At 41.7% G+C, this 18,549-nt stretch overlaps 1 protein-coding gene across 1 annotated transcript; it reads left to right on the top strand.

Moving 5' to 3' along the window:
• Positions 1-717: 717 nt before the first annotated feature.
• On the top strand, positions 718-16,746 carry MLANA (melan-A). The gene is given in 4 exon segments (XM_045780466.1): positions 718-794; positions 4,952-5,048; positions 15,246-15,359; positions 16,633-16,746. Coding segments are annotated over 4 exon segments (357 nt in total). The 3' UTR covers positions 16,702-16,746.
• Positions 16,747-18,549: the final 1,803 nt, after the last annotated feature.

The following is an 18,549-nucleotide window of genomic DNA, read 5'->3' as shown; positions in this document are numbered from 1 at the left end:
CCACATACTCATATGTTATCATAACTGTCTATATGGCCAAAGATTGGTATCAAATTAATACCTTTGGAGAAAAACAACTCATTTTATTAACCAGTCTTGTGCCAGGGAAAGTAAAGAATGAATAAAAATGCATTTTGTGGGGGCACCTTGGTGGCTCAGTCAGTGAAGCATCTGACTTGATTTCAGCTCAGGTCATGATCTCAGGGTGGTGAGATCAAGCCTCACACTAGGCTCCATACCGCGCATGGAGTCTGCTTAAAATTCTCCCTCTCCCTCTCCCTTTCCCTCTGCTCCTCTCCCCCCACCTCTCTAAAAATAATTAATAATAATAAAATGTCATCTTTAAAAAATGTATTTCGTTTCTCTATAAGTTTGTGGTGTAGAGTCAAATTGAAGGCAAATGAAGAGCATCTCCCTCCCCCATAATAACTCAATTTCAAAGTTTTTTGCTTTTGTTTGTAGTTTCTTCTTTGAACTTAGTTTTCGTTTGGTAGAAGCAGTTAGAAACCTGAGCAATTTCCACTTGATATCAATGAAAACAGCAAGTATAAATTCGCTCACAGAGAGAAAACAGAGGGTCCCAGCTATCATTAGTACTCACCTGGAGAGAATGTCTTTGTGGGTATTTATGAAATGCTGAGTGAGGATGTTTCTGAATGTGCTGAGTGATGCCTGTGTGCCCCTGCTATTAGGTGTCCTGTGGCCTGCCCCCACAAGATGCCAAGATAAGAGGCTCACTTCATCCTTGGTCACCCCAAGAAGGGGCACAACCACTCCTACATCACAGCTGAAGAGTAAGTTCGAAACTGAACCCAGTGGGGTTTCCAGTTTGCCATTTGCTGACACCAGCTGCTGATTTCCACAAGTATATGCCTGTCAGTAAATCTCCTAGCGTTCATTTCTCCTAAGAGCAAAAACACCGGCAATGAGGTGAGGGGACCCCGTGGTCCTACAAGGGGCTCACTCAAGCTTTTCTGAGGCCATAGAGGCAAGGAGATAGGAATGATAATAAGTTGGATCTTGGCTTTTTTTTGTTTTTGTTTTTTTGGTCTGTATTCTTGGTTATTAGGCATTTGTTGTAGGTTCCCCAGCTGGAAAACATCTATCTGGGAGCAAGATGACTCTTTCCTCAAGCCTTGTTCTCTCTACTCCACTCAGGCTCCTGGAGATGGTTTGCAGACAGAACAAAGGTGAGTTGCCAAAGAGCTAGTGAGAATGTAGGGCAGGTATGTGCAACTCCATCTGCAGACTGACCCCAGGGTGAAGATGGTGGTCATAGCTTCTGCATCATAATTTTATCCTAAGGAAAGGTATTTAATAGTATGAATTAATTTTAAATAATTAGTCATATGATTCAGCATTTCTAAGTGCTAAGCAATGTATAATCAGTCTAAGATGTTATCCTTATCTTTGAAAAAATCTTACAGTGTAGTGCAGAATTAGGCTCAAGAATAATTTTAGGAAGTGTTAAGTGGGATGCATAGTGGAATGATAGGCTGCTGGGACACACTCTGCATATACTACAGTACACAAGAGTGTGGTGCTCTAGGTCGGGTCCCACCCTCTGGGTGGGGACTCCAACAGGACAAATGAGGTACCAGGTTTTTATTTGGACCATGTCTTAAGTGGTCCACTCAGAACTTCTTGCAAACTTGCTCTCCCTTGGGAAGGAGATATTGAAAAATCTTTACTAGAGTGAACTAGCAGGGGCAAGCAAGATGTAGAACCCATTAAAGGCACTGAGGAAGAATTTAGGCTGAGAGCATTTCCTCAGAAGACCCTAGTGGGATTCTCTAACATCCCTGCATGGTCAGTAGGGAATGGGGATGGGAAGATCTGAAAAAATGTCCCAAGAGCAAAAATATACTTTTTGGGGTATGTTTAGGGTACACACGAAACTAGGTGGGATATGGTTTCAGCTTCTGTATGATGAATTGACAAACTGTATCTCTGTGAAACCTCAGTAAAAAGAGTTTGAGGGGTTCTTTCAGTCAAGAGGACGTAAGTCACTCATGGAGCTTGTAAAATGCAGTTTCCCAGGCATTGCTTCCAGAGAGGCTGATTTGGTAGGTCTGGGGGTGGAGCTCAGAGTCTGCACTTTAACATGCATCTCAGGTGACTCTGTTTCAGGAGGCATTTGGTGTCACTCTGGAGAGTCCTGCCCAGCTGGGCAGTGGGTTCTTTTGATGTGTCTGGCATATCCTGATATTTTCCACTCTATCAGTCACTTGGGTGTGTGTGAATGCAATGTGACTGTGCATAAAGAACTGGAACAGAGCTCTGTCTGTGTCAAGATGTCCAAGGGGATGAACACAGACTTGGTGAGTGAAGTTGGAGCACAAGCATTCTAGGAATTGAATCAGATGGCTTCAGTCACAAGAGCCCACTGAATGCTCCTTGTGATAGCTTCATTTCAGGAAAGGGCGGTACGGCAGGAAAGGCACCAGTTGGGTATCTTAGGCCAGTCACTGTGAATGCTGGTTCTGCCACTTATCAGTTGTGCAGCCTTGGACATTTTACCAACTTAAAATCATGGGGTACCAGCTGTGACATGAACATCATATCTACCTCAGAGGATTATTGTGAGGATGAAATAAAAGCCTATATGTGGGGTGCTTGGCACAATGCTTGGCACAAATCAGTGCTCAGTGAATGACAGAGTAGCTGCTAAGGTGGTGGTGATGTTGATGAGTCGTGGTAGGTCTCGGCTTCATGATCCACGGAGTGGGCGGACTGACCTGCATAATTAGGTCAGAGTTTTTATCCAGCACTGTCATCCATCCCATTTAGTGATAGACAGGAGAGACTTGATGCCTCAGCTGCTTTGAGAAGGAGGTGGTCCGGTACGTAATACAGCGCAAAGATCTCTCCAGGAGAAACCTCAGCTATATTCACCTTCAGCTGCTCAATCTCCTATAAATCACCCAGATCTGCAGAGCCCTTCTTTAGCAAGTCACAGCATTCTCCACTTTGATCATGCTATGATGTGGAAAATCAGGCAGATGTTAGCTAATTGATAGTGTTATACAGGAAAGCACAGCTTCAGGTTCTGTTTCCAGGGCCTTTGTGGTAACTAATCCTTCCCATGGGCCACTGGACAGAGGGCTCAAAAGGCTGGCTTAGATGTTCAGATTGCAGCCTGCTGCTGAGGAGCAGACCAGTCTCAGTGATGCTACAGCTTTGCTCTAGGTTCAGCTCAGACACTTCTCCCCAAGACTGAGCCCCAGTGCTATATCTTTTAATAATTCAGGCCTGGCCAGTTAAGAGGTACTTATTGAATATCTGCAGTCTCTGACTCCAAATGTCAGCTGGCATCTCTGACTTGGCAGCCAAGCAGGCTGGAGAGATAAGGCCTCTTATTTCAGAATCCCCAGGGTTCTATCCCCAGCTCCATTCTGAAATATCTTTTCCAGATCACTCAGGTAATAACAGAGTAAGCAGCAAGGACTGACCCATCTGGTTTGGTCCTTGGTGATCCGCAACTGGATTCCTGGAGCAAGCAGAGGCCAGAGAGGAGCTTGCCTAGTTGAATGTAACCATGAGACACATGACCCAACAGTAAGGCTGGTATCTGGTATCCCCATGCAATAGTTACAGTCTTGGAGACCTCTAAATCTCACAAACCCTATTTCCACCCCTTCAGTCAGAATGTGCCAGCTCCAAGCCCTCAGTGACTGCTTTAAATGCTCTCTCCTTCTCTTCATTACCTTTTCTCCATTTCCAACCAGAATCTGCTTTGTGGAAAGTTGTGGATCCCCTCATTCTCACTAGAGTGTCAATGACCCACAAGAGGTGAAAGTAACAGAGAATTAAGCTGTTAGGACAAAGGAAGGATGATCTTTAAAGATGGTATTTCAGATCTTCAGTTCCAATTGCAAATGGGAAAAAAATGATGTTGGGGCTAGCATCATGACCCAAATCCACATATTTATAGCTATTTTAAAGAAGACATTAAATGGCTCATTCATTTTGCAGTTTTTTCATTTTTTATTAATATGTTTGGCCATCCATTCAACTGTCCATTCATCCACCCATCCATCTTCAAGAAATATTTTTTGAAACACCCAGTGTGCCTGACATTTTCTAGGCATTGAGGACTCAAATTAAAAAACAAACCCAAAACCAAAAAACTCATTTGGGAGTTCCTTTCCTAGAAGGCATGGGTAAGCACACTGCCTATTACCACCGTAGGGCTGTTGATGAGGGAAGCCAGAATGGGTTGCCATCATCCTGGGTGGGCTGATGCTGAGTCTTTGAACATGAATATATCAGTCATGGGCAAGGAGTGAGGGGACAGGTTTCAGGTAAAGAGGACACAAACACAAATGAGACAAACTCAAGTTCAAATCCTGACTCCATCTTGTGCTACCTCTGTATGTCCATCAGCAAGGCACTTAACATCCGAATCTATTTCCTCATCTGTGAAATGGGGGTGATAAGTGGGGCCTACTTTCGGGGTTGTTGTGAGAATTAAATAATCTAATATATACAGAATGTTCATCATTATATCCAGCTTAGAGTAGATCTTAAGTCAATGTTAATTATGAAGACTTTTCGTGGACTGGTAGTGGGGGAAAATGTTTTAAACTAATCCTGATGAAAAGAAAAGATAACTCCGTCTCTGTGAATACACAGTTCACACATGCATCAGCTGCTACTGCACAGTTGGAACGTGGGTGGAATTTGGGTGCTTAGGCCACGCCAGTTAGCACTACTTGTGTGGGTACACAGCTGTGAGGCTCCGAAAGAAGCTCTTGTCCCTTGATATAGGTGCTGGAGGCCTGGTGGGTGTTCAGTGTGGTGTGGGGTAGGGTGGGAAACTACTTGGGGAATGGAATGTATGGTTTTGGGCTGGCAAAGCCCCTGTGAAGATTGAAGATTGATGCATGTTTCATCACAATCTAGAACAAGATTTCTGTACCCAGATGGATTTGTCTATTTCTTGGGCCAGGGCTGCAGGGATTGGAATCCTGACAGTGATCCTGGGATCTTTGCTGCTCATTGGCTGCTGGTATTGTGGAAGACGAAGTGGATACAGAAGCTTGATTGTTAGTAAAGTTTCCACCGCTGGGATCCCTCCAGATCCAGGACCCCCTTGCCCTTCTTTTTCTGAATTTCTGGGGAGTGGGTAACATTCTCATGATCAGCTTTAGCTCTCATTTCTGGTTCTGATGAGTCTTTCTCTACTTCGTACTTCTCAGCTCTTCCTTTGCTTCTGCCTGGCATGAACCCCAACCAGAAACTTGGCCCATCTCTTTGGTTTCCCTCACAGCAAATTGGAGTGCTTAACTATGTGTAGCTGAGCACTGATATTTGTGGGGTACAGGAGCAGGGGTTCTGATCCTCTTGCACAGCAAACAGCAGCATGGGAGATGCTCCAGGTCTTACCAATCCTCCTGGGAATTCCCACTGGTTCTGTTTCTGACTTAGTGGCCTGCTTATCTCACCTCGCTGCCTTACCCCTTTCTTCCCAGGTTCCCTGGGAGTTCCAAGTTCTGACTCTGTTATACCAAGCAATTTAGCATACGTAGGGCCCATTCAGCCATCAGTACAGTGAGGAAACCATTCACCCCTCTCTTTCTCTCTCTCCCTTCCTCTACCTTTCCCTCCCTCTCTCCCTTGTTTATTACACACCTGAAAACTTATGAGTTGATACATAATGGAAAAAATTATCTTTGCAAAAGATGTTGGAAAGTACCATTCCTCCCTCACTCAGCAAACAATTTAGACAAAAGATTCTGTGATGGAGGGGAGGGCTGGTGTGGTGGGGGTTTGGAGCTTGGTAGTCTGAGAAGGGGAAGAGAAAGGTGGCAGCTATAGCTTTGACTTCTCCTTGCCAGGAAGATTGGGCAGTCCCGTATGTCCCTTTCTTAATGCCCATTTTGCCAGAGTGTCCCAAATAAAAATCATGAAAGACAGGGCAAGTTTGGGGGCTGACACAGCCACTGCGCAACAGTCCTCCAATATGTTGACATTTAGTGGAAAGGAGAAGTTGCTGAGTCTGAGTAAGATTCCAAAACAACTGCCATAGGAAAGCCTTGGGCTAGGAGATTAGGGATGGACCTTGAGCTCATATGATACCTCACTGTGGCTGTCCACAACTGATTAGGGAGGGACTTTGCTCTCTGCCACAGAACTCCATTTGTGCCCCTAGCACGGAGTTAACATTGTTTTGTAATTGGTTATTTACTTTTTGCCTCTTCCACCCCTTTTCTTTCCTCCATTTATGAACTGGGACAGAGTATTTCTTACTCGTCTTTATACCTCCAGTGCCTGGCACATAGCAGCCACCCAAATACTGGCATCAGGATTTGGTCTCATTGTCTGCCATTGACTTTGTTGGTGACCTTAGAGTTTAACTTCTCGGAGTCTCATTTGCTCTGTTTTACACCTGGGCACATGCGATATAACATGATGTAATCAGTCTTTATTTAACATATATTTTCTTCTATATTTTTATTTAATTGTTTGTACTTAACTTTTAAGGAGTAAAAGCTCTACAAACTCAATATGTTGGTACTCATTTCCTAACTGTCCACAACTACTAGCTTGATGCTACTAGACAAAAATACGATTTTTTTCCTTTCTACTTCAACACTCTAATCTTAAATTTAACCCTAACAGAGAGTCTTTAATGTCATGAGCTCAGACACTGTGAACATTTTGCTTAGTAAGGTTCAAGTTCAACCTACCATGTCTCCATTCCTCTAGGTCTATACCAGTGATTTGCAGAGTTTCTGGAATTTTTATGAGATGGAGCTGTGTTTAAATTCTCTGGTTCCCATGGCATCTAAAATGCTGACATTTATTTTTTAAATTAATATTAAAATTTTGTTTTGAGACTTTCACATGTCCTGAAAAGCTGGGTTGGGAATCAGTAGTCTAAGAAATGTAGGCAAAATTATGTACAACAGTGCACTAAATACTACATTTAATTGCATAATTACCTCCCTGCCTCTCTTTGGAGTTTTTTTTTTCATTTTGTTTTGTTTTATTTATATTTATTTATTTATTTATTTATTTATTTATTTATTTATTTAAGTAGGCTCCACACCCAACGTGGAAGATTCTTTTCATTTTGAAACCAAAGCACAAGGTATATCTGGGTGGCTCAGTTGGTTAAGCGTCTGACTCTTGACCTCAGCTCAGCTCTTGATCTCAGGGTCAGGAGTTCAAGCCCTACATTGGGCTCCACACTGGGCATGGAGCCTACTTAAAAAAATAATAATAGAAAGCCAAAGGACATAAATGACAATAAACGCAAGCTTCAGATACCTGAGTCACTCCAACAGCAACCTGTTTTAAGCTTTGAAATGTTTACTCTCCCACTTTCGTTGGCCATAGAATGGTAGCAAGGTTGGTTGGAATTAAGATTTCCTAAAATGTTTCCATTGACTCACAATTCCCTTTAGTCCTGAAAAACATCTTTTGAAAGGAAAGACTGCTCTTTGAGGCAACTTGTTTCTGCAGGAAGATGATTTGTAAGGGGATGAAAGTTATTTTTGTATTTACCAACTTTATCCTTACACTTGGAAGTTTAGGACATAATGCTAATTGATTCTTGGAGAATTCTGAGGCCCCTGCTGACAGCTCAGTTTATACTCATGTCTCATGTGTTGTGTTTCTCAATGCATGGTCAGGGGGCCCCTACACTCAAATCTCCTGGAGCTGTTGTTAAAATGCAGATTCTGGGACCTCTTTGGGAGTGAGACCCAGGAAGCTGCTTTTTAAAATGCATGCTGAAGATTGGGTTAAGATGGCGGGGGAGTAGGGGACCCCTTTTTAAGCCGGTCCCCTGAGTCGAGTTGGATAGGTACTAGACCAGCTTGAACATCCACGGAATCAGCCTGAGATGCAGGAAGATACATCTGGATCTGTACAAATGAACATCTCCAGCACTGAGTATTGATGTATGAAGCGGGGAGCCGTGACACCGCGCATGGATATCGGAAGATAAACGGAAGGGGGAGGGAGCTGCCGCGTTCGGGCGCCGGGAAGCGGTAGCCACCTGCACGGTGGAGCGGGCGGACTCACGGACGGCACCCTCGAGAGAGCAGACTGAGCAGACTGAGACCGTGAGCCAGGGAACGCGCGACCAGACTGAAAACCAGAGCTCCGGTGTGCTCACTGGAACCAAACTGAGACCAGGAGCTCTGGAGCGTGCGGGGGCGGCTAGCGGCTGGCAGTGTTAGAAACACAAAGGACAGAGATGTGCCGGCCCTGGAAGTGAGGGCTGGGACGCCGGGTGTGGGGCGCACATCCTGGGACGCTGCAGGGTTGAGCAGCACCAACAGAAACAGAGTTAAAGTGGCCATAACATCAGTGGAAAACGGTCCGCGACTCCACTGTTCTGAGACAGAGGCTGAGATTTGGCCACTGCTTCTCTGACTCTCAGAAGAGGCACAGCAAACCGCCAGGGAAAGCCGCCAGAGAACAAAAGCCTGGAAATACTGGCTCACAGTGTGCCCATCCCCATCTCCCCTCTCAGGGGACACGGAGACTCTAACCAAACAGGGTTGCCTGAGTATCGGCGCAGCAGGCCCCTCCCCCAGAAGGCAGGCTGAAAAATCAAGAAGCCCATGTCACTAAGATCCCTATAAAACAAGGGCGCATGGCCTGGGTCCCGGTCAATAATTTGGGCTCTGGACAACCCTGCACCCTCTCCTCATCAGAATGACGAGAAGGAGAAATCCCCACAGCAAAGAAAAGACAATGAGTCTGTGGCCTCTGCCACAGAACTAATGGATATGGATATAACCAAATTATCAGAAATGGAATTCAGAGTAACAATGGTCAAGATGATGTGTAGACTTGAAAAAAGTATTAACGAAAATATTAATGAGAATATAGAATCTCTAAGGGAGGAAAAGAGAGCGAATCTGGCAGAAATTAAAAATGGTATGAGCCAAATGCAGTGAAAACTAGAGGCTCCGACGGCCAGGGTGAATGAGGCAGAAGAACGTATGGGCGAATTGTCGGATGGGTTAGTAGAAGAAAAAGCTAAAATAGAATCTGGACTCAAAAAAATCCACACTCGGGAATGGAGGTTACGGGAGATGACTGACTCAATGAAACGTTCCAATGTCAGAATCATTGGCATCCCTGAGGAGGTGAAGAAAAACAAGGTCTAGAAGAGATTTGAACAAATTGTACCTGAAAACTTCCCTAATCTAGCAAGGGAAACAAACATTCGTGTCCAGGAGGCAGAGAGGACCCCTCCCAAGCTCAACCACGACAAACCTACGCCTCGTCACGTCATAGTGCATTTCGCAAATATTAGATCCAAGGATACAGTATTGAAAGCAGCCAGGGCAAAGAAATTTCTCACGAACCAAGGCAAAGGTATCAGAATTATGTCAGACCTGTCTACACAGACCTGGAATGAGAGAAAGGTTTGGGGGGAGGGGCATTCTTAAAGCTCTTTCAGAGAAAAACATGCAGCCAAGGATCCTTTATCCAGGAAGGCTGTCATTCAGAATTGATGGAGAAATAAAAACCCTCCAGAATCGCCACTCATTGACCAGTTTTGTAGCCATGAAACCAGCCCAACAGGAGATATTAAGGGGGGTTCTATAAAAGTAAAAAGGCCCCAAGAGTGATACAGAACAGAAAGTCACAATCTATAGAAACAAAGACTTTACTGGCAACATGGCATCATTAAAATCATATCTCTCAATAATCAGTCTCAATGTGAATGGCCTAAATACTCCCATAAAACACCACAGGGTTGCAGATTGGATAAAAAGACATGACCCATCCATTTGCTGTCTACAAGAGACTCATTTGGAACCTAAAGATACATCCAGACTGAAAGTGAAGGGATGGAGAACCATTTTTCATGCCAATGGACCTCAAAAGAAAGCTGGGGTAGCAATTCTCATATCAGAAAGATTGGATTTTAAACTAAAGACTATAGTTAGAGACACAGAAGGGCACTATATTATTCCTAAAGGATGTATCCAACAAGTGGATATGACAATTATAAATATATATGCCCCCAACAGGGGCGCAGCAAGATACACAAGCCAACTCTTAACCAGAATAAAGAGACATATAGATAAAAATGCATTAATGGTAGGGGACCTCAACACTCCACTATCAGAAATAGACAGATCACCTAAGCAAGAAATCAGCAAAGAAACAAGAGCTTTGAATGCCATACTCGACGAGTTTGACTTCATAGATATATATAGAACACTACACCCCAGAACCGAAGATTACTCATTCTATTCTAATGCCCATGGAACATTCTCAAGAATAGACCATGTTCTGGGACACAAAACAGGTCTCAACTGATACCAAAAGACTGAAATTATTCTCTGCATATTCTCAGACCACAATGCTTTGAAATTGGAACTCAATCACAAGGAAAAACTTGGAAGAAACTCAAACACTTGGAGACTATGAACCATCCTGCTCAGGAATGATTCAATAAACCAGGAAATAAAAAATCAATTTAAACAATTTATGGAGACCAACAAGAATGAAAACACAACGGTCCAAAATCTATGGGATACTGCAAAGGCAGTCCTAAGGGGGAAATACATAGCCATCCAAGCCTCACTCAAAAGAATAGAAAAATCTAAAATGCAGTTTTTATATTCTCACCTCAAGAAGCTGGAACAGCAACAGAGGGACAGACCTAATCCACGCACGAGGAAGCAGCTGACCAAGATTAGAGCAGAAATCAATGAATTAGAAACCAGGAGCACAGTAGAGCAGATCAACAGAACTAGAAGCTGGTTCTTTGAGAGAATCAATAAAATTGACAGACTGCTGGCAAGACTTATCCAAAAGAATAGAGAAAGGACCCAAATTAATAAAATTATGAATGAAAAGGTAGAGCTCACAACCAACACCAATGAAATTGGAAGGATTATTAGAAACTTTTATCAATAGCTTTATGCCAATAAATTAAGCAATCTGGAAGAGATGGATGCCTTCCTGGAAACCTATAAACTACCAAGTCTGAAACAGGAAGAAATTGATTTTTTAAACAGGCCAATTAATTATGAAGAGATTGAGTCAGTGATAAACAACCTTCCAAATAACAAAACTCCAGGCCCGGACGGTTTTCCTGGGGAATTCAACCAATCATTCAAAGAAGAAATAATACCTATTCCCTGAAGCTGTTTCAAAAAATAGAAACAGAAAGAAAACTACCAAACTCATTCTATGAGGCCAATATTACCTTGATCCCCCAACCAGGCAAAGACCCCATCAAAAAGGAGAATTACAGACTGATTTTCCTAATGAATATGGATGCCAAAATCCTCAACAAGATCCTGGCTAATAGAATCCAACTGTACATTAAAAGGATTATCCATCCTGACCAAGTGGGATTCATCCCTGGGATGCAAGGGTGGTTCAACATTCGCAAATTGATCGGGGTCTCATATTTTATCCAAAAAGAAAAATTCGGAAATCATATGATTCCCTCAATAGATGCAGAAAAAGCATTTGACAAAATAAAACATCCTTTCCTGATTAAAACCCCTCAGAGTGTAGGGAAGGAGGGAATATTCTTCAATCTCATAAAAACCATCTATGAAAGCTTACAGCAAATATCATTCTCAATGGGCAAAAGCTGGAAGCCTTTCCCTTAAGATCAGGAACACGACAAGGATGCCCACTCTCGCCACTATTATTCAACATAGTACTAGAAGTCCTTGCAACAGCAATCAGACAACAAAAAGGGATAAAAGGTATCCAAATCGGCAAAGAAGAAATCAAAATATCTCTCTTCGCAGATGACATGATACTATATATGGAAAACCCAAAAGAATCCACTTCCAAACTATAAGAAGTTATAGAGAAATTCAGTAATGTGGCGGGATACAAAATCAATGCTCAGAAATGTGTTGCATTTCTATACATGAATAATGAGACTGAAGAAAGAGAAATTAGGGAATCCATCCCATTTACAATCGCACCAAACACTTAGGTTACCTTGGAATTAACTTAACCAGAGACGTAAAGGACCTATATTCTAGAAACTACAAATCACTCTAGAAAGACATTGAGGAAGACACAGAAAGATGGAAAAATATTCCATGCTCATGGATCGGAAGAATTAACAGCTAAAATGTCCATGCTACCCAGAGCAATCTACACTTTCAATGCTATCCTGATCAAAATATTGATGACATTGTTCAAAGAAATGGAACAAACAGCCCTTAAATTTGTGTGGAACCGGAAAAGGCCCCGAATTGCCAAGGAACTGTTGAAAAAAAAAACAAAGCTGGGGGCATCACAATGCCGGATTTCGAGCTGTACTACAAAGCTGTGATCACAAAGACAACATGGTACTGGCACAAAAACAGACACATAGACCAATAGAACAGAACAGAGAACCCAGAAATGGACCCTCGGCTCTTTGGGCAACTAATATTTGATAAAGCAGGAAAAAACATCCAGTGGAAAAAAGACAGTCCCTTCAATAAATGGTGCTGGGAAAATTGAACAGCTACATGCAAAAGAATGAAACTTGACCACTCTCTCACACCATACACAAAGATAAACTCCAAATGGATGAAAGACCTCGATGTGAGACAGGAATCCATCAAAATCCCAGAGGAGAACATAGGCAGCCACCTCTACGACATCGGCCAAAGCAACCTTCTTCATTACACATCTCCAAAGGCAAGAGAAACAACAGAAAAAATGAACTTGTGGGACTTCATCAAGATAAAAAGCTTCTGCACAGGCAAGGAAATAGTCAAAAAAACTAAGAGGCAGCCCACGGAATGGGAGAATATTTTTGCAAATGAAAGACTGGTATCCAAGATCTACAAAGAACTTCTCAAACTCAATACGCGAGAAACAAATAAACAAATCATAAAATGGGCAGAAGATATGAACAGACACTTTTCCAATGAAGACATACAAATGGCTAAGAGACACATGAAAAAATGTTCAAAATCATTAGCCATCAGGGAAGTTCAAATCCAAATCACACTAAGATACCACCTTACGCCAGTGAGAATGGCTAAAATTGACAAGGCAAGAACAATTGCTGGAGAGGATGTGGAGAAAGGGGATCCCTCCTGCGTTGTTGGTGGGAATGCACGTTGGTACAGCCACTCTGATAAACAGTGTGGAGGTCCCTTAAAAAGTTAAAAATTGAGCTACCCTACGACCCAGCCATTGCACTACTGGGTATTTGCCCCAACGATACAGACGTAGTGAAGAGAAGGGCCATATGCACCCCAATGTTCATAGCAGCATCGTCCACAATAGCTAAATCGTGGAAGGAGCTGAGATGCCCTTCAACAGATGAGTGGATTAAGAAGTTGTGGTCCATATATACAATGGAATATTACTCAGCTATCAGAAAGAACGAGTTCTCAACATTTGCTGCAACGTGGACGGCACTGGAGGAGATAATGCTAAGTGAAATAAGTCAAGCAGAGAAAGACAATTATCATATGATTTCTCTCATCTATGGAACATAAGAACTAGGAAGATCGGTAGGGGAAGAAAAGGATAAAGAAAGGGGGGGTAATCAGAAGGGGGAATGAAACATGAGAGACTATGGACTATGAGAAACAAACTGAGGGCTACAGAGGGGAAGGGGTGGGGGAATGGGATAGACTGGTGATGGGTAGTAAGGAGGGCATGTATTGCATGGTGCACTGGGTGTTATACGCAACTAATGAATCCTCGACCTTTACATCAGAAACCAGGGATGTAATGTATGGTAACTAACATAATAAAAAAACATAACAAAATAAAATAAAATGCATGCTGAAGTTTGACTGCAGGTGCAGAGAACTGGCAGTGAGCTGGGGGAGTAGATCATGCCCCTATCCTATGGCAGGTGAGAAATCTACAAATAAGAAAATTTGAGGTGATAATTGAGGTAAAGGGAGAAAATGCATTAAATACTCTACCTGCAGTATATTGCTGGGAGTTGGGGAGAGAAGCAGACTCTTCCTGCATCCTTACATTAAGATTAGGGCCCTTGTGCATATATCCTTCAACGGGAGTAGCATCAATAATAGTTTCAGACTAGAGTTTAGGAAAATTACTTCTTACAGTGTGCAGACTGTGTAGTTATCAGCTCTAATCCATGTCTGGCCTCACCTCATTGATGTTCCAAACACTTCTGCCTGAGAAACCTACCTTGATGCCCTCTTCCAACCTAGTAGAGCCCAATGATCAGTCACAATCTGCAGAAAAGGCTGACGAGCTGCTCAATATCCACGCAGCCTCCCTGTTCCAGCCCCTCTTAGCTGGTACCACAGAGTGCATGCTGCTAATACCCTACTGTCTGAATTTGGCTCACTGGTATGTTTAGGGCTGTATTTTAAAGAAATTGAATTAGGTGCCAACCTAGGTACAACTAGGTGTAAAAGCAACATCTTACCTGAAAATCTTTATTTCTAGTATCTTTTTAAAAAAATCAAAAGATCTGGCAAAAACTGGCAGCTGTATAGTGGTTGTCCCTTTAGATGAGATATACTCCTTCCTTTCCTATGGCCCCCACCTGTCCCCTCTGACCCCTATGCATTACTTGCCCAGTCCTTCTAAAGATCTCGGTATAGCCGGGTCACCCAGGTGCAGGCAGTAAGGAGGTGCTTTCTGTGCAGAGCAGTGGTTCTCCACGTAGCCCTGGATCAGCAGTTTTGACAGTATCACCTGGGAACTTGTCAGAAATGCAAATTATGGGCCTCACCCTAGATCTACTGTGTCAGAAATTGTGGATGTGGGCCCAGCAATCTGTTTAACAAGCCCTCAGGTGATACTGATGCAAGCTAAAGTTTGAGAACCACCGTGGAGAATTTAACAACAATAATAAAAGCAACTAAAAGTTAGTCTGCTTTTTATTATCACAATGTGCCAGTAATTTAAAACTATGTCAGTGATGAAATACTCCACCTCACCATGGTGGACCACTCCTGAAGTCCCCACTTGAGTATGTGTCTCTGTCCTGTACTATCTGTTATCCTTCTATTCTGGGGATGGAGAATATCACCCCCTAAACCTATGCAAAGCACCAAACTAAGCTTTCACCCACCCCTCCCCACAATAACTCAGGGTGCATAACTTAGCCTTAGATTGACTAGAAATCATGTTGCAACTTGACTTGGAAGCTCAGGCTACAACCACAACATTTCTACCACAACATATGCATTTGTAGTGTTTAAGATATTTTGCTGTCATTATGAAGAAGGCAGAAATAGGCAGTGCGTCCCTGTTGCCAAGTTTTCTCACCCACTGACCCTCATGCATTCACATTTCAGGACAAAAGTATTCATGCTGGCACTCAAAGTACCTTAACAGGAAGATGTCCATGTGAGGGGTTTGGTCACCAGGACAGCAAACTGCCTTTTCAAGAGAATAACTGTGAACCTGTGGTAGGTTGAGATCCTGCATCTTGGTGTTTATTGTATGGCTGCTTTTAACTCAAATGAATAAAATTATTCCAATTTAAAAACTAAGAGCAATGTGAATATACTTGATGCTCTGAACTGTACACTTAATAATGGTAAATTTTATATTTTACCATAATAAAAAAATAAACAATAACAAAGATAAAAAAACAGGGAAGCAGAGAGATTTTCTTAAATTGTGTCCTCTCGTACCCAGGTTTTCTAGGGTCAGTGATGAGATCCCTACACTAAGATCCAAAGGAAGAAACTGATTCTGGATACAATATTGTTTTGTCTTTTGTCTTTAGTATATTTGCCTTTTTCTGAATGTAGACACATCTAAGGGAGGGGGAAAAAGCATCTGTGAGTAATTGTATAAGCTGTGAGTCCAACAGGGAAGCCGCTGGCCACACGTGGCTCTTAGCACTTCTAACATAGTAGCTTGAACGAAAATGTTCTAATACATACCAGATTTCAAAGACTTAGTATGAGGAAAAGAATACAAATAATTCATTAATGATTTTTATATCAATTACATGTTGAAATAATATTTTGATATGTGGGATTAAATAAAATATATTATGAAGATTAATTTTACCTGTTTCTTTTTTGTAATGCAGATACTAGAAATTTTAAAGCTACGTATGTGTTATCCTCTAATTCTTTTGGACAGCACTGGTACAGATAGAGTATATCATAATGGTTTAAAGAACAGACTCTGGAGCCAAATTACTGTGAAGTTGTATGACCTTGGACAAGGAAGTTGACCTGCCTGTGACTGTTTTCCAACCTATAACATGAAAACAATGAAAATACTCCTAGAATTGTTGTGAGCATTAAATGAAGGCCTAACACATTTGTGCCGTACTGACAATAGCACTGGCCTTTAGCCACAACTACAAGGACCTATCCATACGGTATAAATAAAATGTATATTAGGTGGCTTTAAACAGTGTTCAAGAATTCACCAGTTAGGGCTTGGGACTTCTACTGGCAAGGATAATGAAGGTATAAATAAGTTTCTCAGATTTGGGGAAGGCTGTTAGCTCTATTTTTCTCTAGTCTTCCCCCTCCCCCCAACGTTTCAACACATATACTTGTGAAATTTAACAACGATTATCTTGTTGGCTGGTAATTAATGTGGGCACTTCAGTCCAGATAAGTAGTACAAATATGATGCTGACCATTAACTTTACCCCTCTGCCAGAAACCTGCGCAGTGCAGCCAATCCCACACTCTCCCTTTCTCATTCTCACAGGTTCCCAGTGCTCCACCTGCCTATGAAAAACTCTCTGTAGAATAGTCACCACCACCTTATTCACTGTGAGAATGCTGAGAGGTGATGAAATTATTTCCTTTACACTTTTGCTGGACTTTAATATGGACATCTAATGTTCTGCTTCAGAATACCGTTGAAATACTATACATCATCTCTAATAATAAGCTTGGTATTAAATTCTTAGTAGAGCAACTAGCAATAGTAATTAAGTGCGGGACTGATGAGAAATCTTAGAATGCAAAAAAACTTTGTCAATAAACATTGTAATGCCTGATACTATTTGTGCTAGTAATAATTCTAATAAATTTGTGTTATTTTCTGAGACAGTTCACGTGTGTGTTCTGGGACCATTCAATTTCTTTTTAGTTGAAATTTGGCTAATACCTAACAAACTACTATTCTGATTTTTGAAGAAGCAACCTTTTGACCAACATGAAATCTAACAGAATGATTGCAGATGACTCTGTGCCATGGAGTGCTCACAAAGGATAAGTTTATAGGTTTAAGACAAAGAGCTGATTGATTGCTCTACCAAATTATAGTCAGATTCATTTGACTAGGAAAGTGTCAGTAATGTCTCTTTGTGTTCTAAAATTCCATGATGCTACAATAACATACTGCAGAGATCCTGTATCTTGAGTAATACATATAAAACAGTTTTAATTACATTTCACTTCAAGACTCAATGCTATTACAATTAATGACAAAATGCTTTTGTTAAAGCAGAAGATGGTGTAAGAATTTAAATAAGATACTATAGTTTGGCTGATGTCTTGCCTTAAATGTTCCAATGGCAGTTTAGCTCCTCTGGGCTGCCAAAGCCCTCTCAAAAAAACATATAGAGGTAATCATAAAGGATCAAAGATTCTGGAATGGTGTGGAATGGTGGAACAGGGCATAACAATATTAAAATTTTTTTGTTGACATCTACATATCACCTATACTATTATTTATCTAATATTTATTCTTTCAGTCAACTCATTTAAAATTTTTTTTTGGCTTAAATTATCACCACCCTAAATGGAAAATCAGTATCATTTCCCATAAGTAGAAGATAACCATAAAAAGGAAGATAATGAAGTATTTTTACTCAAACCTAGAAGGATACCGATGACGATGACTGCAGAAGGCTGACACCTGCTCTTTTTATTTAAGAGGGAGATTAGCAAGAAACAAAGAGCTTTCTTGCAAGAGAAAGAAATTACTTTCTTGCTATGTGATTCAGTGTTACTTAATGCTGAGTCAGTAAACCACCTAAAACCATCTTGTGTCATCGGAAACACCAGTATAGCATAACTGTTTCATTTTCTACCAGACAAGATTGCACTGAAGAGAAAAAACACTGAATAGCCTTAAACATATTGAAAAAAGACATTGAACAAAATACTGAAATAGCTCCCTACTGTTCTTTGATTCTGTCCAGTCTTACCACTTAAAATAAGCCCTCTCCCTCCCCTTTTCAAACAAATACATGAATTCTAAAGTAAACTTCAACAGAATTGGGCCAGCTCCTTTTCTCGTCGCAAGTCCCAGTCTAAGCCTCAATCCTCCACATTTATAGAGCACGTGGCTTGGGGCGCCTGGGTGGCTGCAGTCAGCGTTTTCTGCTAATTCAAATGTACTAGACAAATAATATCAGTTATCACTCTCTATTTGTGCAGTAAGCAAAGTTAGAGGGTTCTGTTTTACAGAGCCTGGCCTTCCCTCCTCCTCCTGCCCTGCACTAGCTTTCAGAGAGTGTTGTCTGTTGCTTGAGACAAGGCCCAAGTCTCTGTGTGTTTCCACAGGAGATTCTGATACGGCCTCCATGATTTTTTTTTAAGGTTAAGGGTAGGTATACTTTAAGGAGAAAAAAAAATCCATCCCAAAGATTTTCTGCCTGGGGTTAAAGTAAGT

This window comes from Ursus americanus, chromosome 18 (genome assembly GCF_024610735.1).
Source record: "Ursus americanus isolate L20-20 chromosome 18, mUrsAme1.1.p, whole genome shotgun sequence".
Lineage (NCBI taxonomy): Eukaryota > Metazoa > Chordata > Mammalia > Carnivora > Ursidae > Ursus > Ursus americanus.
This window is presented reverse-complemented; position numbering and strand designations above follow the sequence as displayed.